At 53.5% G+C, this 19,075-nt stretch overlaps 2 protein-coding genes across 3 annotated transcripts in view; one reads left to right on the forward strand and one right to left on the reverse strand.

The window, feature by feature from the left end:
* The window catches only part of PFDN1 (prefoldin subunit 1), an 80,121-nt gene that overhangs the window by 48,487 nt on the left and 12,559 nt on the right, over positions 1–19,075 (forward strand). The window contains exon 4 of one of the 2 annotated variants that reach the window (XM_038770594.1): positions 7,867–7,956. In XM_038770594.1, coding sequence (XP_038626522.1) covers positions 7,867–7,950 — 84 coding nt within the window. In that variant the 3' untranslated portion in view covers positions 7,951–7,956. Of the gene's footprint in view, positions 1–7,866; positions 7,995–19,075 lie in introns of those variants that run through there. The other variant, XM_038770593.1, reaches the window with a different exon arrangement.
* The window catches only part of CYSTM1 (cysteine rich transmembrane module containing 1), a 48,487-nt gene continuing 47,164 nt past the window's right edge, over positions 17,753–19,075 (reverse strand). The window contains exon 3 of the mRNA XM_038770595.1: positions 17,753–18,215. Coding sequence (XP_038626523.1) covers positions 18,109–18,215 — 107 coding nt within the window. The 3' untranslated portion in view covers positions 17,753–18,108. The remainder of the gene's footprint in view (positions 18,216–19,075) is intronic.

Genomic DNA, 19,075 nt, shown 5'->3' on the forward strand with positions numbered 1-19,075 from the left:
CCCACGGGCAGCACGGTCTGCACCTCACGTGCTGGGTAAGCCCGGTGGGTTCCCCCAGCGCCAGGTGTTCCTGGAGCCCTGTGGGCTATTTATTTATTTATTTATCTTACTTGTACATTTCTATCCTATTTATTTTATTTTGTTGGTATGTTTGGTTCTGTCTCTGTCTCCCCCTTTTAGACTGTGAGCCCACTGTTGGGTAGGGACTGTCTCTATGTGTTGCCAATTTGTACTTCCCAAGCGCTTAGTACAGTGCTCTGCACATAGTAAGCGCTCAATAAATATGATTGATTGATTGTGGGGGCTGGCTTGGGGTGTGGGTGTGGAGTACATATTTATTACTCTATTTATTTATTTATTTATTTATTTTACTTGTACATATCTATTCTATTTATTTTATTTTGTTAGTATGTTTGGTTTTGTTCTCTGTCTCCCCCTTTTAGACTGTGAGCCCGCTGTTGGGTAGGGACCGTCTCTGGATGTTGCCAACTTGTCCTTCCCAAGCGCTTAGTACAGTGCTCTGCACACAGTAAGCGCTCAATAAATACGATTGATGATGATGATGATGGAGAGAGAGAGAGAGAGAGTGTGTAGGTATGTATGTAGGACTTTGAAAGCCTTCCCGTATCTCGGAAGGGTAGCATTTCAGCCCCTTTGTAGTCGCCCAAGGGCCAGCTTGCTGCAGGAAGTGGAAGTTAGGCCCTGAGTGGGGTTTTCCCCAGACCAAGTCCCGGAGGGCTCGGTAGGCAGGGAGGGAAATGTCCAAGGGTCGGCTCCCACAGGGGGAAGGAACACAGGTAGCAGGACAAGCCCCCCGGGCTCCTCTCGCTGCCCTCCTCCCTGCCTCCACTGTGGCCGGTGTGGGGGCTTCAGAGCAGGTAAGTAGATGTGGCTCAGACGTCAGGGACCCAGAGCGGGATGGAGGTGGCAGGAGTGACGTCGGTCGAGCAGCCTGGCTGCCGTCTCCTGGTGGAAAATTGGATTTGCAGCTTTCAGCCTCTCCCTCTCCTCCGGTCGGGACAAGGGATGAGGAATGGCTCGACTTTGAGGAGTCCTGCTCACACCCACTGCTTGGTGGGTGGCCCCAGGGTATGCTTTGACATCATGGGCCTACAAGACCAGCAGCCAGAAAACAGCTCTCCTCTCTCTCTCTCCTCTCCTCTCTCTCTCTCTCTCTCTCTCTCTCTCTCATTTATGGTATTGTCTGTCTCCCCCTCTAGGCTGTAAGCTTATTGTAGGCAGGGAACACGTCTACCTTTGTTATATTGTACCCTCCCAAGTGCTCCGTAAATATGACTGATGGATTGATTGATCACAGCCCCAGGTTTCCTCGGCAACAGGAGAGCTTTATGATCAAAGGAAAGGCAGTTTCCATCCTCGTCAGGGTTTTCCCCTCCCGGACTTTCTCTCATCCCCTGTGTCATGATGTTGCCACTGATGTTACCAGATTGCTGGGGTTTATGGGGGGCGGGGGGGAGCTGGAAGCCCCCCAAAGAGTGTTTCATGGCTCGTTGGGTACTTGACAGAAGCAGTTGGAAGTGAGTTCCTCCCTCTGCCTTTGACTTCAGCAGGGTAAGGCCTTCTGTGGCCGGGTCAGATTTTGCCCTCCACTGGGCTCCTCCTGGGCACCCTGCTGCTGCTGCTCCTCCTCATCAGATTCAGACTGTGGTCAGCCCTCTGCAACCATTGCAGAGCCTTGAGCCAAACTAGCTAGGATTCAGTTCCCATTTCCCACCACCTTCTCATCCTCTCCCTCTCCACTTACTCAAACCCAACCCTGTGGCAGCCCCTTTTCCACTCTCAATCAATCAGTGTCATTTAGTGAGCACTATCCTAAGAGCTTGGGAGAGTACAGCATATCAAGAGTCTCCTGCCCACAGAAAGCTTATAGTCTAAGTCCTAGTCTGTACTAAGGCTAGTCTGCATCAGGTCCCTGGCTCAGCAGTTGTCCCTTTCTGCAGCAAAGTGCGGCTTCTAGTTAGTTATGGTCTTCATCAAGTGGTTACTGTGAAGCACTCAAGCACTGGGACGGGCTTATAATCATAAGCATATAATCATAATAATCATATCAGACACCATCCCTGCCCCATTTCCAGGCTCACAGCCTGAGGGAGGGAGGGGTCTTGTCCCCGTTTTACAGACTTTGGGGCTAAGAGAGGCTAAGGAACTCGCCTCTGGTCACCCAGCAAGCCAGGGGCAGAGTTGGGATGAGAATGTAAACCCACTGATCCCCACTTTGGCTCTTTCTACTAGGGCATGTTTCTTCCTTAGGTTGCCCCCTGCCCTCTAATGAGCGACAAATGGGCACAGGACAATCTTGCCCTCAGAGCTGTCACTTGGACACCAGAGATATGCTTAAATGTTCCCAGCATGGTCAGCAGGCCCACCCAGGCCTTCCCGGCTCACGGTGGGCTAAGTTCGGGTATTTTACCGCCGCTTATGCCAAAGGAAGGAAGGAATCGGAGACCTTTCTTGAGCTCTTGATTTTGATATCTTCCGGGGCAAAGAGCAACTGGTTAGCCTTTGCTGCTGAGAAAAACCAGGTCCTTTCACTGAGGGGGAGCATCCCAGTTTGGAGGGGGTGGGGTCTGTCACCACCCCAGAGAGTCAAGCCGTAGGAGGCTGAGGCAAATAGGATAGGTTGGAGGGGAGGGCATGGGCCCAGGCACCCACTTCCACCTCTCCATTGGTCTCTCTGGCCCCTCTGGCCTGCCGGGTGCTCCCTACACCATCCAAGCAAGGCAAAACCGGGGTAGCGGTAACTTTAGAGAGAGACAGAAGTCCTAGCAAGAGAAGGAAAGGGTCCGTGGCGACGCTGTCACAAGACGGGTTACATCAGGGGTTTCTATTTAAGAGATTGTGTCATAGCAGAAAGGTTTTAGGGATTCCAACCTCTTCCTCCACGAGAGGATTCCGGTCGTGAGAATGAAATACCAGCCCCCTGCAGGCTGGCTCTTGGAAAAAGGAAACGCCGGCCGATGAGTCACGGCGTGAAGAATGCCCATTTTCCTCCGGCTCACATCGAGCCCCCGCGGGAGACGCCTCGGTGTTTCATGTCGGGGTGAGGTCCCCCAGGCCCTCCCCGCAAAGGCCGACCCGGTGGCAGAGCAGTGGTCTAGCCAAGAATCCAGGGGGACCGGAAAGCTTCCTCCGGCAAGCCAGAAGGGGAAGGCTCATAGGAGAGGGATTTTCCCGTGATACTCCGAGTGCAGCCCTGAGCTCGGGTCCCGCTCTCAGAATCCTCTGGGGCTGGGTCACTCTCCCTCTTTCCTGCACAAGGATTCTGGATGTTGTATGGATTGTAGGTCGTTTTTGGGGGGAGGAAGGATTTCTTCCCTCCTGGCCTGATAAAGCATCACATAGATAGCTCTGCAAATCAGGCCAGGCCTGTGGTCTGCGTGTTCGGAATTCTCCCCGGAGTTTGAGAGCAGGATCTGAGTGGAGGCTTTTCTCCGGTCACCGGGCGTGATATGGAGGGTTTGCGGACATGCCTGAGCGGCTCCGGTGAGGTCTTCCCAACACCCGAGTTGAGCCACCGGGAAACGGGGCAGCCACCTCTCCTCGGAACCGAGTGCCCTCGAATGACACAAGCGAGCCCAGAGCGGGAGGGGGCTGGGTGTGCGTGGGCTAACTGGGAAGGGGTGACAGCGAGGCCCCGGGGCCATTGCACAGGCCTTGGGAGGCGGTTCTCCTTGGGTTTGGGTACAGAAGTGCGGGGTCTTGGAAGTTTTGTGGAGGTGATGATGGACAGTTGGGGTGGATGTGGCCTGCTTTATAATGAAAACCTTCCAGAACGGCGGGAGCTGTGGTGTGGGGAACCCGGCAACCAGGGGACAGGGCACAGAGCTCTCACTGCCGATGAGCCCCGGGTTGGAGGCATCTGGCAACGCCCAGGCACCCTTCCGGGATATACTCGGCCCTTCCAGAACACGTGGTTGTCCCGCATCAGTCGGTGATGTTTGCTGAGCGCTTACTTTGTGCAGAGCACTGTCCCACGCGCTTGGCATCCTTCTGCGGCCTGGAACGCCCTCCCTCAAGTCTGACAGACAATTATTCTCCCTATCTTCAAATAAGACACATCTCCTCCAAGAGGCCTGCCCTGACTAAGCCCCCCTTTCCTCTTCTCCCACTCCCTTCTGTGATGCACTGACTTACTCCCTTTGCTCTTCTTCCCACAATCCCCAAACCACTTACGTACAGATCTATAATTTATTTATTTATATTGATGTCTGTCTCCCCACCTCTCAACTGTAAGCTGGTTGTGGGAAGGGAACGTGTCTGTTGTTATATACTACTCTCCCAAGCGCTTAGTACAGTGATCTGCATATAGTAAGCAGCATGGTGTAGTAATAATAATAATCCCAATAGCAAGATGCTGGAAGCAAGGCCCCCTGACCCCCACGCACCCGGCGTGTTCCCCGGCAAGGACTGCAGCGCTAGTTCTCCTTCCCACAGGGGTCAGCGGAAAAGCAGCCCCCAACCTTTCAGGAAGGCCGTCCCTCCCCTCCGCTTCAGCCGCTCCCCAGCCTCCCCCCAAAAGGGACCTGTGACTCAAAATGTGGAACTGTCGATCCTGCTGGATTCAGCGTGGGTTCTGCCATGGTTTTCCTTTGGGGTTCGTCAGGGAAGGGGTGGGCCTCTTGTTTAGGAGTTTCTGGGTCCCACATACGTCACAGCCCCCAACTCTATCGCTTCCGCTGTCGTGGGAGGTACTCACAGCCAGGAAAGTCAGGAAATCAGTCGATCGATTTATCGTGTGTTTACTGAGCCCTTACTGGTGGCCCTGCTGGGTGCAGGGAAGAGAGGCGAAAGACATCCAGGTGACTGAAGTCAGCCCTCCCTCACCCTGTGTGTGTGGGGGGGGGGGGGGGGTCTGTGGTCTGTGTTAGTGGCCCGTGTGGCACTGAATGGCCTTTGCTAATGACCAAAGAGAAGGATGCCATGCCCTAAATTTCCCCCAGAAACCAGTCTCCCACTTGCTTTGAGCTGGGCTAATGCCCGGCACTGTACTGTTTTACAGGGCAGCCCTGTGAGCAGAGCCACGGGCAGCATTCACTCTTCCTCCTCTCCTGGTCTACCTCTAATAATAAATATGGCATTTGGTAAGCACTTAACCATATGCCAAGAACTGGGCTAAGCACTTGGGGAGATGCGAGGTAATCAGATTGAACAGTCCCTGCCTCACATGGGACTCACACTGAGAGGGAACTGGGGCAGAGTCCCCATTTTACAGATGGGGAAAGCTGAGACAGAGGGCGGTTAAGTGACTCGTCTGGCGAAGTGTTCCAGAAGCACCCGGGGCCCACGAGGCAGCGTGGCCGGCTGGGCTGCTGCTCCCGTCTCTGCGCGCCACCCCGGACGTAGATTCCTCAGCGATGTGTCAGGAGTCGCCAGGGCCCCTATTCCTCCTTACTCAGAAGCAAAGTCTACAGGTTGTTGTTTATCTACGCCCGGCTCACAGAGGAAGTTTAATTTCCCTCTCAGCCCGATAACCGCACTCAGAGGCTTGTCCGACGTTCAGAAGTGCCGCGTAGTTAGGTGAAATTCCCTAGCAACAGCGACAACAAACGGGCTGGTCCAACGGTGCCCGAGGAGGGCTCGGTGCCACTCGGGCCCCGAGGTTGCTGCGTGGGCACCGGTGACGACACCATCTGTGCCCCAGAGCCCGTGTGGGGAGGGAGCCTCTCAACATGGAGTGGACGGGATCGACAGGGTTTATACGGACAGGCCTGTTTGCGCATGCCGTGGGCCAGGGGAGGAGGGCGTGTGGTTGGGGAGCGATGCACGGAAGAGGGGCAGCGTCGTATGCTACGGTTGGGACGTGTTCTCTGGGCCACTCCACCGGTGCCCGACGGCGAGAGAGTGGATTTTTAGGTGATTGGGGAACGGGGCCCCAGCTTGCCCATCATCTCTGCTCAGGTCTACCCGGTGCCAGACCGTGGGCAGTGGTCCGGGCTGGGTCCCCAACCGTTTTCAGTGTCTCATTTGGGCTCGTGGAGCAGCAGGGCAAGTCGGGGGAGCCCCGGATTGGGAGGTGGGAGACGTGGACCCAGGGCGCTGTGGAGAGAAACCGACAGAAATGTTGCCGGGGATGGATATTGCAGTGTGGCTCAGTGGAAAGAGCACGGGCTTTGGAGTCGGAGGTCATGGGTTCAAACCCCGGCTCTGCCAATTGTCAGCTGTGTGACTTTGGGCAAGTCACTTAACTTCTCTGCGCCTCAGTTACCTCATCTGTAAAATGGAGATTAAGACTGTGAGCCCCCTGTGGGACAACCTGATCACCTTGTAACCTCCCTAGTGCTTAGAACAGTGCTTTGTACATAGTAAGCACTTAATAAATGCCACTAGGATTATTATATTGGGGCAGGGGTTGCCCAGGAGGCAGTGTGTGGAAAACGGAAGGGGAAGGCTTGACCCATGTGTACGGCGGATTTGGGAGAGTGTGCCATTAGATGCTGTTGTCCTTTGTGTTGGGGGGCTGGGGTTGGAGAGGGGGTGGGACAGGGGTGCTGGGCTGGAGCTGGGTCCTGGTGACTGTCACTGGGTGATTCAAACCTAGCCAAAGAGAAGAACGGAGGGGTGAGAGAGGGGTTCCCGGCAGGGAGGGGGCTGTTGGGTTGAGAAAGGTCATCAGCTCGCTCGCACACGGGTCGCTGTCCCGGAGAACCGTGGGCCAATAGATACCATGCTTTCAAATGCCCAGACGGGGCTCGCCCCCCTCCCCACCGCCCATCGTGGGCAGAATCGATCCCGGGCTACGTTCCCACCGGCGTCTGGCCCAGACCCTGGAAATCCTCGGAGAGGAGACAGTCTGCTGTGGGTAAGAAGTTCCGTCCAGGAATTTCCTGCCCCTGGTCTGTCTGCTGCAGCCTCAGAGCATCGAGACGTTTGGTTTTCGAATCCGCTTCCCTCTGGGGAGAAGCCAGCCGTCTGGCCTCCAAATAGCTCCCGTTGGCTTCCGGTACCGACGGGGTGACCGGGGTCCACGAGCCTCCCCTCCCTGGACGGGTTGGCCAGGTCACGGGGCCCTTGGCGGTCATTAAAGCGGTCTAGACCACTGAAAAATCCCTCCCCGGCCGGCTGGGAGCCGGCGCTGGGCGGGTCAGGTCAGGCCAGGCAAGCCGTCCCGGGACTTTGTGGAGTGAGTGCTTCCCCTCGACGGTAGGTAGGGATCGCGCCCGCCAACTCTAGCGTAGCGTCCTTTCCCAAGCGCTTAGCACAGTGTTCCACACACAGTAAGAGCTCGGTACCATCGAACGGTTGAGGGCCGGGAGACGTTTGCTGGAGTCTTTCTGGGGAATTGCGGGGCGGTGGAGGCCTTAGTCATCATCATCATCATCATCAATCGTATTTATTGAGCGCTTACTGTGTGCTAAGCGCTTGGGAAGTACAAATTGGCAACATATCGAGACAGTCCCTACCCAGCAGTGGGCTCACAGTCTAAAAGGGGGAGACAAAAGCAAACATACTAACAAAATAAAATAAATAGGAGCTGCTCCCGCTCCCTTTCACCCCTCAGACCTCCCCACTTCCCGGGCAGCCTTTCCCTGGCCCCAACTCCTCACGGCCTTGGCTTTGCCTGTATATATACCTGTATATATGTATATATGGTTGCACATATTTATTACTCTATTTATTTATTTATTTTACTTGTACATTTCTATCCTATTTATTTTATTTTATTGGTATGTGTGGTTTTGTTCTCTGTCTCCCCCTTTTAGACTGTGAGCCCACTGTTGGGTAGGGACTGTCTCTATGTGTTGCCAATTTGTACTTCCCAAGCGCTTAGTACAGTGCTCTGCACATAGTAAGCGCTCAATAAATACGATTGATTGATTGATTGATTGATTTGCCTCTCCCTTCCAGCAGAGGAAGTCGTACCTGGAGCGAAGCGTGAAGGACGCCGAGGACAACATCCGGGAGATGCTGCTGGCTCGGAGGGCCCAGTAGGCGGAGGTCAGCCGGCCCCCTCCCCACCCCCGGCCCCCCCAGTCCACCCCCCTGCCGCCGGCTGGGCTGGCCCGGAGGGGCGGCAGGCACCGGGCAGGCGGGCGGGACCAGCCGCGGAAGCTAGCCGCCTCCGGGCTTCCCCGTGGGGGGCTCTGGCAGCCCCCACCTCTAGCTGCGTGTTCAGGGCACCGGGCCACGGCGGGGTGGAGGGAGGGGGGCGAAGCGGTGTCCCGCTCACCTTCACCCCCCGGGGTAGCCCTCGCTCGCCACTTTGGACATTTCGGTGTACGTTCCGGGCCCTGCTGAGTGACTCCCGGCCTTGCAGCTGGGCCTGCTGTGGATGGGGGAAAGGGAGGAGGGAGCCCTGGACCTAAAAGCTCAACTGTTACTACTTCGGGGGTGCTAATAAAAGGTGCCCATCCCATTCTGCTAAATCTGCTTTTTCCTCACCGTCACTGCCCCAGGGTGAGGGGGGACTCGGAGCTGGGGGCGAGGGTGAGGTGGGCGGCTTCCTTGGCACCGGTATTCCCGCAGGCCAGCCCCAGCTTCTCTCCCGACCCCCAACCAGCCTGGGTCTTCCCCCGGCTCTCCTCCCAACTTTCCCCGAGGGCTCATATCTTCTTGAGGACTCACGGGCCCCCACCCAAACTCTGAGCCCCTGCCCTCTATTCTCCCTCTCTCCCCTCCTGTTTGGGCCTTCCTTTTCCCTCCCTCCCCACCTGCCCACCCATGGCCTCTTCGTGTGTGCCCAGGATGGACTGAGCAACTGCTGTGAACAAAATGCTGCCCCGGGGCACTTGGTTTGAGCAGAGCACTGTCCCGGGCACTGAGCTTGCGCAGAGTACTCTCTGGCGAGCTACCTTGCACCGAGCTCTACTCCGGGTGCGTGGGTATAAAATATAATCCCCACCCCTAGATCTTAAAGAAGGAGCATGGCCTAGTGGATAGACCACGGGCCTGAAAGTTCTAATCCCGGCTCCGTCACTTGTCTGCCCCGTGACCTTGGGTCTCACTTACCTCATCTGTGAAATGGGGATTGAGACTGAGCGCTATGTGTGTCTAACCCGATTTGCTTGTATCCACCCCAGCGCTTAGTGCCTGGCACCTGGTAAGCACTTAACAAATACCGTAATCATTACTGCTATTATTACAGTCCAGTAGGGATTACAGATTTGCTATACTGAAGAGTAGCCCTAAATCGTAAATGGGTTAATACATCAGTAGCAAGAAAACGCCAACCTGATTGCAGGGCACTCTTGTCTCCAGTCATTCAGTTGTATTTCTTGAGCGGTTATCGTGTGCAGAGCACTGTACTTAGTGCTGGGGAGAGTACAATATAACAGCCACATTCCCTGCCCACAACGAGCTTATAGTCTACAGGGGGAAACAGACATTAACATAGAATCTAGGTATGGCCAACGGGACAGGAGCCCAAACGCCCCAAGCCAGGGTTGGAGAAGCAGCGTGGCTCAGTGGAAAGAGCCCGGGCTTTGGAGTCAGAGGTCGTGGGTTCTAATCCTTATCAGCGGTGTGACTTTGGGCAAGTCACTTCACTTTTCTGGGCCTCAGTTCCCTCATCTGTAAAATGGGGATGGAGACTGTGAGCCCCTCGTGGGACAACCTGATTACCTCGTATCTACCCCAGCGCTTAGAACAGTGCTTTGAACATAGGAAGCGCTTAACAAATACCAACATTATTAGTATGGGGAATTGTTTCAGCCCATTGGCCACTGACCCCATTTTGATTTTTGCCAGCCAGGCAGCGGTGAGAGCCCACCAAGAGATGGGGGTTAAGTCAGAACACGGCCACTCGGGCTCGGAGCCGGTCACTGCAGTTCGGCTGCAAGCATGCCCGGTACACGCCCTGCGGGTGGGCGCATTTCAGCCGGCCTGGAGGTCACTCCAACCCCTCACCCCCCAACCCTATTCAGGAAGACTTCCGCTATAAGAAAACGAGCTTTTAGGGCTGGCGGGGAGGGCGGTGGTGGTCTCTGATCTGGCCCAGCAATACCCTCAAGATGACACGGTCGCCACGCAACAGGGCCGAGGAAGGGAGGCTGCGTTGGCCAGGGTGGGTCCCCCTGGCTTGTCATCGGGCTGCCAGACGGACATCAGGGCCCAGACAACTGGTGGGACGCACCCAGGCACGCCTGGGATGAAGGGCCTCGGGCCGGGCCAGTGCTCTCTGGGGACAGGAGAGAGCTCCGGCCAGGGGCTGGCATCCTGTGTGCCACCCACTCCTGGCCACTCCCAAGCCACGGTAGGTGCCCTCAGCTGGTCCTACTTCCAAGCATTCCTCCAGCAGTCACAGCAGGGGGAGGGGGCCCCTCGGGGCTGCAGAGGGGCTGGAAGAAGGGCATTACCCCAGAGGGGTCGGTGGTTTCTGCAGATGGTAGCCCTCCCCAAGGTGGGTCAGAGGCAGCAGGGGGGCACCGGCCTGGGCTGGGGGGGACTGGACGATCCAGCCAGTGGGGGACCTGAGAACCTCCCCTTTCGAGTTCTCCGACTGCAAGGGAGCTGGGCAGTTGATGGCCTAGCCTTATCCATCTCCAGCTGGCCCCCAGAACCGTGCCCGTCGGGACGGGCGGTGAGAGCGACGTTTCATCCTGGCTGCCCAGCAGACTGGCCGAGGGTGAGGGGGTCGGGCAAGGTCAACCCACGGCAAGCGGAAGAACGCAAGGCTTCGGCCCTTGGTAACTTTTTCACGCCCCATCCCCACTCCCACTCTTCCAAGCACAAATCCCGACTCCGCCACTTGTCAGCTGGGTGACTTTGGGCAAGTCACTTCACTTCTCTGGGCCTCAGTTACCTCATCTGTAAAATGGGGATGGAGACTGTGAGCCTCACGTGGGATAACGTGATCACCCTGTAACCTCCCCAGCGCTTAGAACAGGGCTTTGCACATAGTAAGCGCTTAATAAATGCCATTATTATTATTATTATTATTATTATTATTATTATTATTATTATTATTATTGCCGCTAGGCTAAGGGGCTCTGGACTAACTCCCCAAAGCCTCTTCTCGGAACTTCTCTGGGACCCAGTCTACTGCCTGAGCGCCTCTGGAGAAGGTGAGGTGGGGGGAGGTCTCTGTAAGGGGGCCAGGGACGGGCAGAACCACCTGGAAGTCTCTCCATAAATGTTTAGTTTATGATATTTAAGAAGTGCTTACTTTGTACCACTAGGTTATAAATACAGGGATCGCATCTACTGACATTATTGTTTTGTAATCCCCCAAATCACTCAGTACAGTACCGTGCACACAGTAAGCTGTCTGTAAAACACCGATTGAAAGCGTTCTGCTAAGTCCTGGGGTAAGTGCAAAATAATCGGATCAGAGACATTCCCAGGTGGGGTGGGAGGAGAACGGGTACCTCACTCCCATTTTCATTCATTCAATCGTATCTATTGAGCGCTTACTGTGTGCAGAGCACTGTACTAAGCGCTTGGGAAGTACATGTTGGCAACATCTAGAGACACTCCCTACCCAACAGCGGGCTCACAGTCTAGAAGGGGGAGACAGACAACAAAACATATTAACAAAATCAAATAAATAGAATAAATACGTACAAGTAAAATTTTACAGATGAGGAGGCCCAAAGCGGTTGGAGAAGCAGCGTGGCTCATGGAAAGAGCACGGGCTTGGGAGCCAGGGGTTCTAATCCTGGCCCCGCCACTTGTCAGCTGTGTGACTTTGGGCAAGTCACTTCAATCAATCAATCAATCGTATTTATTGAGCACTTACCGTGTGCAGAGCACTGTACTAAGCGCTTGGGAAGTACAAGTTGGCAACATATAGAGACGGTCCCCACCCAACAGTGGGCTCTTCTCTGAGCCCCAGTTACCTCATATGTAAAATGGGGATTAAGACTGTGAGCCCGCCGTGGGACAACCTGGTTACCTTGGATCTACTCCAGTGCTTAGTACAGTGCTTGGCACATAGTAAGCACTTAACAAATATCATTATTATTAAGTAGGGCTGGGACAATCAATCAATCGTATTTATTGAGCGCTTACTGTGTGCAGAGCACTGTACTAAGCGCTTGGGAAGTACAAGTTCATCATCATCATCATCAATCGTATTGAGCGCTTACTATGTGCAGAGCACTGTACTAAGTGCTTGGGAAGTACAAATTGGCAACACATAGAGACAGTCCCTACCCAACAGTGGGCTCACAGTCTAAAAGGGGGAGACAGAGAACAAAACCAAACATACCAACAAAATAAAATAAATAGGATAGATATGTACAAGTAAAATAAATAAATAAATAGAGTAATAAATATGTGCAACCATATATACATATATACAGGTGCTGTGGGGAGTTGGCAATATATAGAGACAGTCCCTACCCAACAGCGGGCTCTTCTCTGAGCCCCAGTTACCTCATATGTAAAATGGGGATTAAGACTGTGAGCCCGCCGTGGGACAGATTACCTTGGATCTACTCCAGTGCTTAGTACAGTGCTTGGCACATAGTAAGCACTTAACAAATATCATTATTATTAAGTAGGGCTGGGACAATCAATCAATCAATCGTATTTATTGAGCACTTACTGTGTGCAGAGCACTGTACTAAGCACAAGTTGGCAACATATAGAGACGGTCCCCACCCAACAGTGGGCTCTTCTCTGAGCCCCAGTTACCTCATATGTAAAATGGGGATTAAGACTGTGAGGCTGGCCTGGGACAGCCTGATTACCTTGGATCTACTCCAGTGCTTAGTACAGTGCTTGGCACATGGTAAGCGCTTAACAAATATGAATGAGTGAAGGAATGAACTGGAGCACTGACATATGCTAATTTAGAGACAGAGTTAAACAACATAAACCACCCCCCCAAAAAAAAAAAAACAAACCAAAAACTTAGATATTAGTTTGTCCTCTTAACAGCTACGGAAACACCTCCCAGCCCATTTCTCTTGGTCCTTTGTCAGAGATGCTGTGATTCCCATACAGTTTAAGCTGCAAGTCTCACTTGTACTGCATCTGGTACTCTCCTGTTAAAGGAGAACTTGAGGGGGTGCGGGAGAACCCAAAAGACTAAAAAGTTGTCAAGTAATAATAATAATGGTATTTATTAAGCGCTTACTATGTGCAAAGCACTGTTCTAAGCGCTGAGTGGTGGGGCAAAGTAGCCCATATCTCCCCCTTTTAGACTGTGAGCCCACTGTTGGGTAGGGACTGTCTCTATGTGTTGCCAATTTGTACATCCCAAGCGCTTAGTACAGTGCTCTGCACACAGTAAGCGCTCAATAAATACGATTGATGATGACGATGATAAAGTTTGCGAGTAATAATTTGTAGGCAGTGGAATTGTTAGATGTTAGAGTACAGTGCGTTGTTTTGTAGGCAGTTTGTGGGTTTTTCTTTGGGAATCCCAGACTGAGCCCCCTCCCCACAGCACCTGTATATATGTATATATGTTTGTACGGATTTATTACTCTATTTATTTTATTTGTACATACTCTATTTTGTTTTGTTAATATGTTTTGTTTTCTGTCTCCCCCTTCTAGACTGAGCCCACTGCTGGGTAGGGACCGTCTCTAGATGTTGCCAACTTGGACTTCCCAAGCGCTTAGTACAGTGCTCTGCACACAGTAAGCGCTCAATACATACGATTGATGATGATGATGATGATTGAATGAATGAATGAATATTATTAAGTAGGGCTTGGGACAGGGTTTCCAGAAACTGGAGCCCACTCTCCACTTCCACCAGCGTCCCGGGCCTTTCTCCTAGCAGGAAGTGGGAGAAGAGGGGGAAAGGTTGGAGAGGAAATGCGGATCCACAGAGCAGCTCCTCTTCTCAGGTGAGTCGTGGCTGGGGGGGAAACTAAGGCACTGCCCGGTTAATTTGATTTGATTGATTGATTAATCAGGCTTTGCTGCCACCTTGTGGCCGATGTTGAGATCTGCACCCCACTCTGCCCAGTTTTGCGTGGTATTTATTAATAATAATGACATTTATTAAGCGCTTACTATGTGCAAAGCACTGTTCCAAGCGCTGGGCACTGTCGCGTATTGTGTTAAGCACTCTAGGAACCGCCGGGGTAGATACAAGATAATCAGGTTGGAAGCAGGTCCTGTCCCACGGTCTGAGCAGGAGGGAGGACGGGTCCTGAATCCCTGTTTTCCAGTTGAGGGAACCCGAGGCCCAGAGAAATAAAGTGACTTGCCCAAGTTCACACAGCAGGAAAGTGCCTTGCACATAGAAGGCGCTTAACGTAAACCATAGTTATCACTACTATAATTGGTATTATTATTGTGAAGTGGCAGGGCCGGGATTAGGATACAGGTCCTCTGACTCGAGGCCCTGGGCTTTCCCAGTTTCCATCGTCTTGTGAGTGTGGCTCCAGGGGCCTGGGAAACTGGCTCTTGATAATAATAATAATAATAATAATAATGGCATTTATTAAGCGCTTACTATGTGCAAAGCACTGTTCTAAGCGCTGGGCACTGTCGCGTATTGTGTTAAGCACTCCAGGAACCGCCGGGGTAGATACAAGATAATCAGGTTGGAAGCAGGTCCTGTCCCACGGTCTGAGCAGGAGGGAGGACAGGTCCTGAATCCCTGTTTTCCAGCTGAGGGAACCCGAGGCCCAGAGAAATAAAGTGACTTGCCCAAGTTCACACAGCAGGAAAGTGGCAGAGTACAATGCCTTGCACATAGAAGGCGCTTAACGTAAACCATAGTTATTACTACTATAAATTGTTATTATTATTGTGAAGTGGCGGGGCCGGGATTAGAATACAGGTCCCCTGACTCGAGGCCCTGGGCTTTTCCAGTTTCCATTGTCATGTGGGTGTGGCTCCAGGGGCCTGGGAAACTGGCTCTTGATAATAATAATAATAATAATGATGGCATTTATTAAGCACTTACTATGTGCAAAGCACTGTTCTAAGCGCTGGGCACTGTCGCGTATTGTGTTAAGCACTCTAGGAACTGCCGGGGTAGATATAAGATAATCAGGTTGGAAGCAGGTCCTGTCCCACATGGGGCCCACAGTCTGAGCAGGAAGGAGGACAGGTCCTGAATCCCTGTTTTCCAGTTGAGGGAACCCGAGGCCCAGAGAAATAAAGTGACTTGCCCAAGTTCACACAGCAGGAAAGTGGCAGAGTACAGTGCCTTGCACATAGAAGGCGCTTAATGTAAACCATAGTTATTACTACTATAAATTGTTATTATTATTGTGAAGTGGCGGGGCCGGGATTAGGATACAGGTCCTCTGACTCGAGGCCCTGGGCTTTCCCAGTTTCCATCGTCTTGTGAGCGTGGCTCCAGGGGCCTGGGAAACTGGCTCTTGATAATAATAATAATAATAATAATAATAATAATGGCATTTATTAAGTGCTTACTATGTGCAAAGCACTGTTCTAAGCGCTGGGCACTGTCGCGTATTGTGTTAAGCACTCTAGGAACCGCCGGGGTAGATACAAGATAATTAGGTTGGAAGCAGGTCCTGTCCCACGGTCTGAGCAGGAGGGAGGACAGGTCCTGAATCCCTGTTTTCCAACCCGAGGCCCAGAAAAATAAAGTGACTTGCCCAAGTTCACACAGCAGGAAAGTGGCAGAGTACAGTGCCTTGCACGTAGAAGGCGCTTAACGTAAACCATACTTATCACTACTATAATTGTTATTATTATTGTGAAGTGGCGGGGCCGGGATTAGAATACAGGTCCTCTGACTCGAGGCCCTGGGCTTTCCCAGTTTCCATCGTCTTGTGAGTGTGGCTCCAGGGGCCTGGGAAACTGGCTCTTGATAATAATAATAATAATGATGGCATTTATTAAGCGCTTACTATGTGCAAAGCACTGTTCTAAGCGCTGGGGAGGTTACAAGGCGATCAGGTTGTCCCACGTGGGGCTCACAGTCTTAATCCAGCCAACACTGGGGCTGGGGGAGCCAGGCCGCAGGTGTCCCTCTGGCACAGGCTCAGGGGAGGGTGGCTTCCTCTCTCAGAGCTGGCGGTGAGGCGGAGACTAGGGACCGGATCAGTCAATCAATCGTATTTATTGAGCGCTTACTGTGTGCAGAGCACTGTACTAAGCGCTTGGGAAGTCCAAGTTGGCAACATCTAGAGACGGTCCCTACCCAACAGTGGGCTCACAGTCTAGAAGGGGGAGACAGGGAACGAAACCAAACATATTAACAAAATAAAATAGAATAGATATGTACAAGTAAAATAGAGTAATAAATATGTACAAACGTGCACATATATACAGGATTTATATAAATCATATTTATTGAGCGCTTACTAGGTGCCAATAAACAGCGCTTGGGAAGTCCAAGTCACTTCTTAGGCTTACTGGAAGCAAGGCAGGGTCCCTCACAACCCCGCCCTGCCTGCCTGCCTTTCTGCTGCTTCCAAAGGGGAAGACTTTTTCTGGGGCCTGAGGGTGCTCTTAACTGGGCAGGGCAGAAGGGAGAGGAAGAAGCCACAGGTGTCATTGCCACAGCGATGCTTTCCAAACATTCATTCATTCAGTCAATCGTATTTATTGAGCGCTTACTGTGTGCAGAGCGCTGTACTAAGCGCTTGGGCGGTACAAGTTGGCAACATATAGAGACGGTCCCTACTCACCAACGGGCTCACAGTCTAGAAAGGGGAGAAAAACAAAACATATTAACAAAATAAAATAAATAGAATAGTAAATATGTACAAGTAAAATAGAGTAATGAATCTGTACAAACATCTATACAGGTGCTGTGGGGAGGGGAAGGAGGTAGGGCGGGGGGAGGGGGAGAGGAAGGAGGGGGCTCAGTCTGGGAAGGCCTCCTGGAGGAGGTGAGCTCTCAGTAGGGCTTTGAAGGGAACTGAGACATTTGCAGACCCCCTGAGAGCAGGCCTTGGCCGGAGACAATAAAGCACTAGCAGGAAGGAGGGCTGTTTGTCGCTGGCCGGTGGTGTTATCTACAGCTCAGGAGCCACCAGGGGGCGTCCTGGACTGGAGAGACCAGGTGCTTGCCCAGGGAGGGAAGGAATTCCTTCAGGGGGCTCGCCACTCAATCACCCCTTTTTTCAGGACTGGCCGATAATGCTGGTATTCCTAACAGCCTCCCACACAACCAGGTAACTACAGGCAAGCACCTTACTCTGTGCAAAGCACTGTTCTAAGCGCTGGGGAGGTTACAAGGTGAACAGGTTGTCCCACGGGGGGCTCACAGTCTTCATCCCCATTTGACAGATGAGATAACTGAGGCACAGAGAAGTGAAGTAACTGGCCCAGAGTCACCCAGCTGGCAAGTGGCGGGGCCGGGATTAGAACCCGTGACCTCTGGCTCCCCAGCCCGGGCTCTTTCCAGTGAGCCACGCTGCTTCTCCAGATGGTCTTCTGCTTCTCCAGACCGTGTCTGCTTGATGGGAAGAGGAATGGGCAGCATTGGAGGCCGTTGAGGATTGGGAAGACCTGAGCAGAATGATGTATTATTGAGAGAGAGGCAACAGAGGGAAATAAGGACTGGGGAGGGGAGGGCTGGGGGCAAGGAAATTCATGAGGCGGCTAATACAGAGTCTTCAGAAGGATATGACAAGTGCCTGGACCAGGGTAGGGTAAGCAAAGCCCTCCTTACCCGCCGACCCCCGGTCCAATTCATGCCAAGATGGGCCCAGGCGTCTACCTGGTGCCTGGTTTGGCTGGTCTGAGGTTTTAAAGACACACACTTGCTGGTCTACAGTTTTACACAAACACCCCCATTTGCTGTTCTCTTGGTCTTCCACAGACACACTTGCTGGTGTACAGTCTTACACAGACACACACGTGCTTGCTGGTATAGACATACACAGACACGTGGGTTTTTGGACCAATTTATTGAAGTGTGGGGGGGGGGGGGGAGCGAGCAAAGAAAATCATTCATTGGCTTGAGTTATTGCATATTTTGCCATTGTGATAAATACGCGTGTCACACCCCAGTTCTCAGCCCCAGACAAACGCAAAGGAGGAAGAGAGTCACTGAGCCCGTGGTGGGAGTCCAGCGGGAGGCGGCTGAGAGGGAACCCGAAAGGAAGGCCCGTGACGCTAAGTGAAACCGTGGGAACCACCACAAATCTAGGATTCGGGTACATCGGGGCTAGGGCCGCGCGGAGCTGGCCAGTTATTACAGTCGAGAAAGAGAGTGGGGTGGGCCCTGCGGGGGCTGGGGGGGGGGCCCTGGACGCCGTCAGGTGAGCATGTCCCAGAGGCAGCAGCAGCAGAGCGCCGTCCAGCACGCTGTGAGGCAGGTGCTCTGGTCCAGGTTGTCCCTCCTCTGTTCTTCTACCACGTACACTGCGGGGCAGGAGACAGGGACACTGGTCAGGGTGCATCTCCCCCCCCGCCCCCCGCCCCCCCCCCGTCCTTAGGGCGGTTTCGGGGGGCCGCTGGCCCGGTATGGCCCGAAGGGGCCACGGACGGGCCGGAAACAGGCCTGGACCTTTGCCTCAGGAAGCCCTCGGGGCCGCCCGGACCTCCGAGGGGCTTCGTCGGCTCCCTGGGGCCCACGGGAAGCGACGGGAACCGGTCGCCTCGGCCTTCCCTGGGAATTGTGGGTTGCGGCCAGGGACACACCCCTCCCTCCCCCGCTCTCTTCCCAAGCCCTGCCACGGCCTCGGCCCTCGTCCTGGGCCCTGGATTCCCTTCCAAGGGCAGGCAGGCCAGGCCGCCGGCGTGGTAGGTCCAAGGACGCAGCAGGGGAGGGGCCTGGGCTGTCACTGTCAATAGAGGCCCGGCCCTGGCCGGAGGAAAGGGGTGGCGGCGGAAAGCCGCCCAGATCCGGTCTCGACAGGTGGCTCTGCCCGTCACCTTGTGGTGCCCGTTCCGCCTCGGGCTCCCCGAGCTAAGAATGTTGCCATCTCCCAGAGGTTGGGCCCAGGCAGGAAGAGCAGGGACCACAATTCCCTGCCCAGAGGCCTGCACGTGCTGGGAGCGCCACTGGGAGAGGCTAATCCCTGCTTCTCCACTTACCTGCTGTGTGACCTTGGGAAAGTCACTTCACATCTCTGGGCCTCAGTTCCCTCACCTGCAAAATGGGGGTTTTAACCTGTGAGCCCCACATGGGCCATGGACAGTGTCCAAGCTGATTAGATTGGCCAAGCTTTTAGACTGTGAGCCCACTGCTGGGTAGGGACTGTCTCTAGATGTTGCCAGCT

Source organism: Tachyglossus aculeatus, chromosome X2 (genome assembly GCF_015852505.1).
Source record: "Tachyglossus aculeatus isolate mTacAcu1 chromosome X2, mTacAcu1.pri, whole genome shotgun sequence".
NCBI lineage: Eukaryota > Metazoa > Chordata > Mammalia > Monotremata > Tachyglossidae > Tachyglossus > Tachyglossus aculeatus.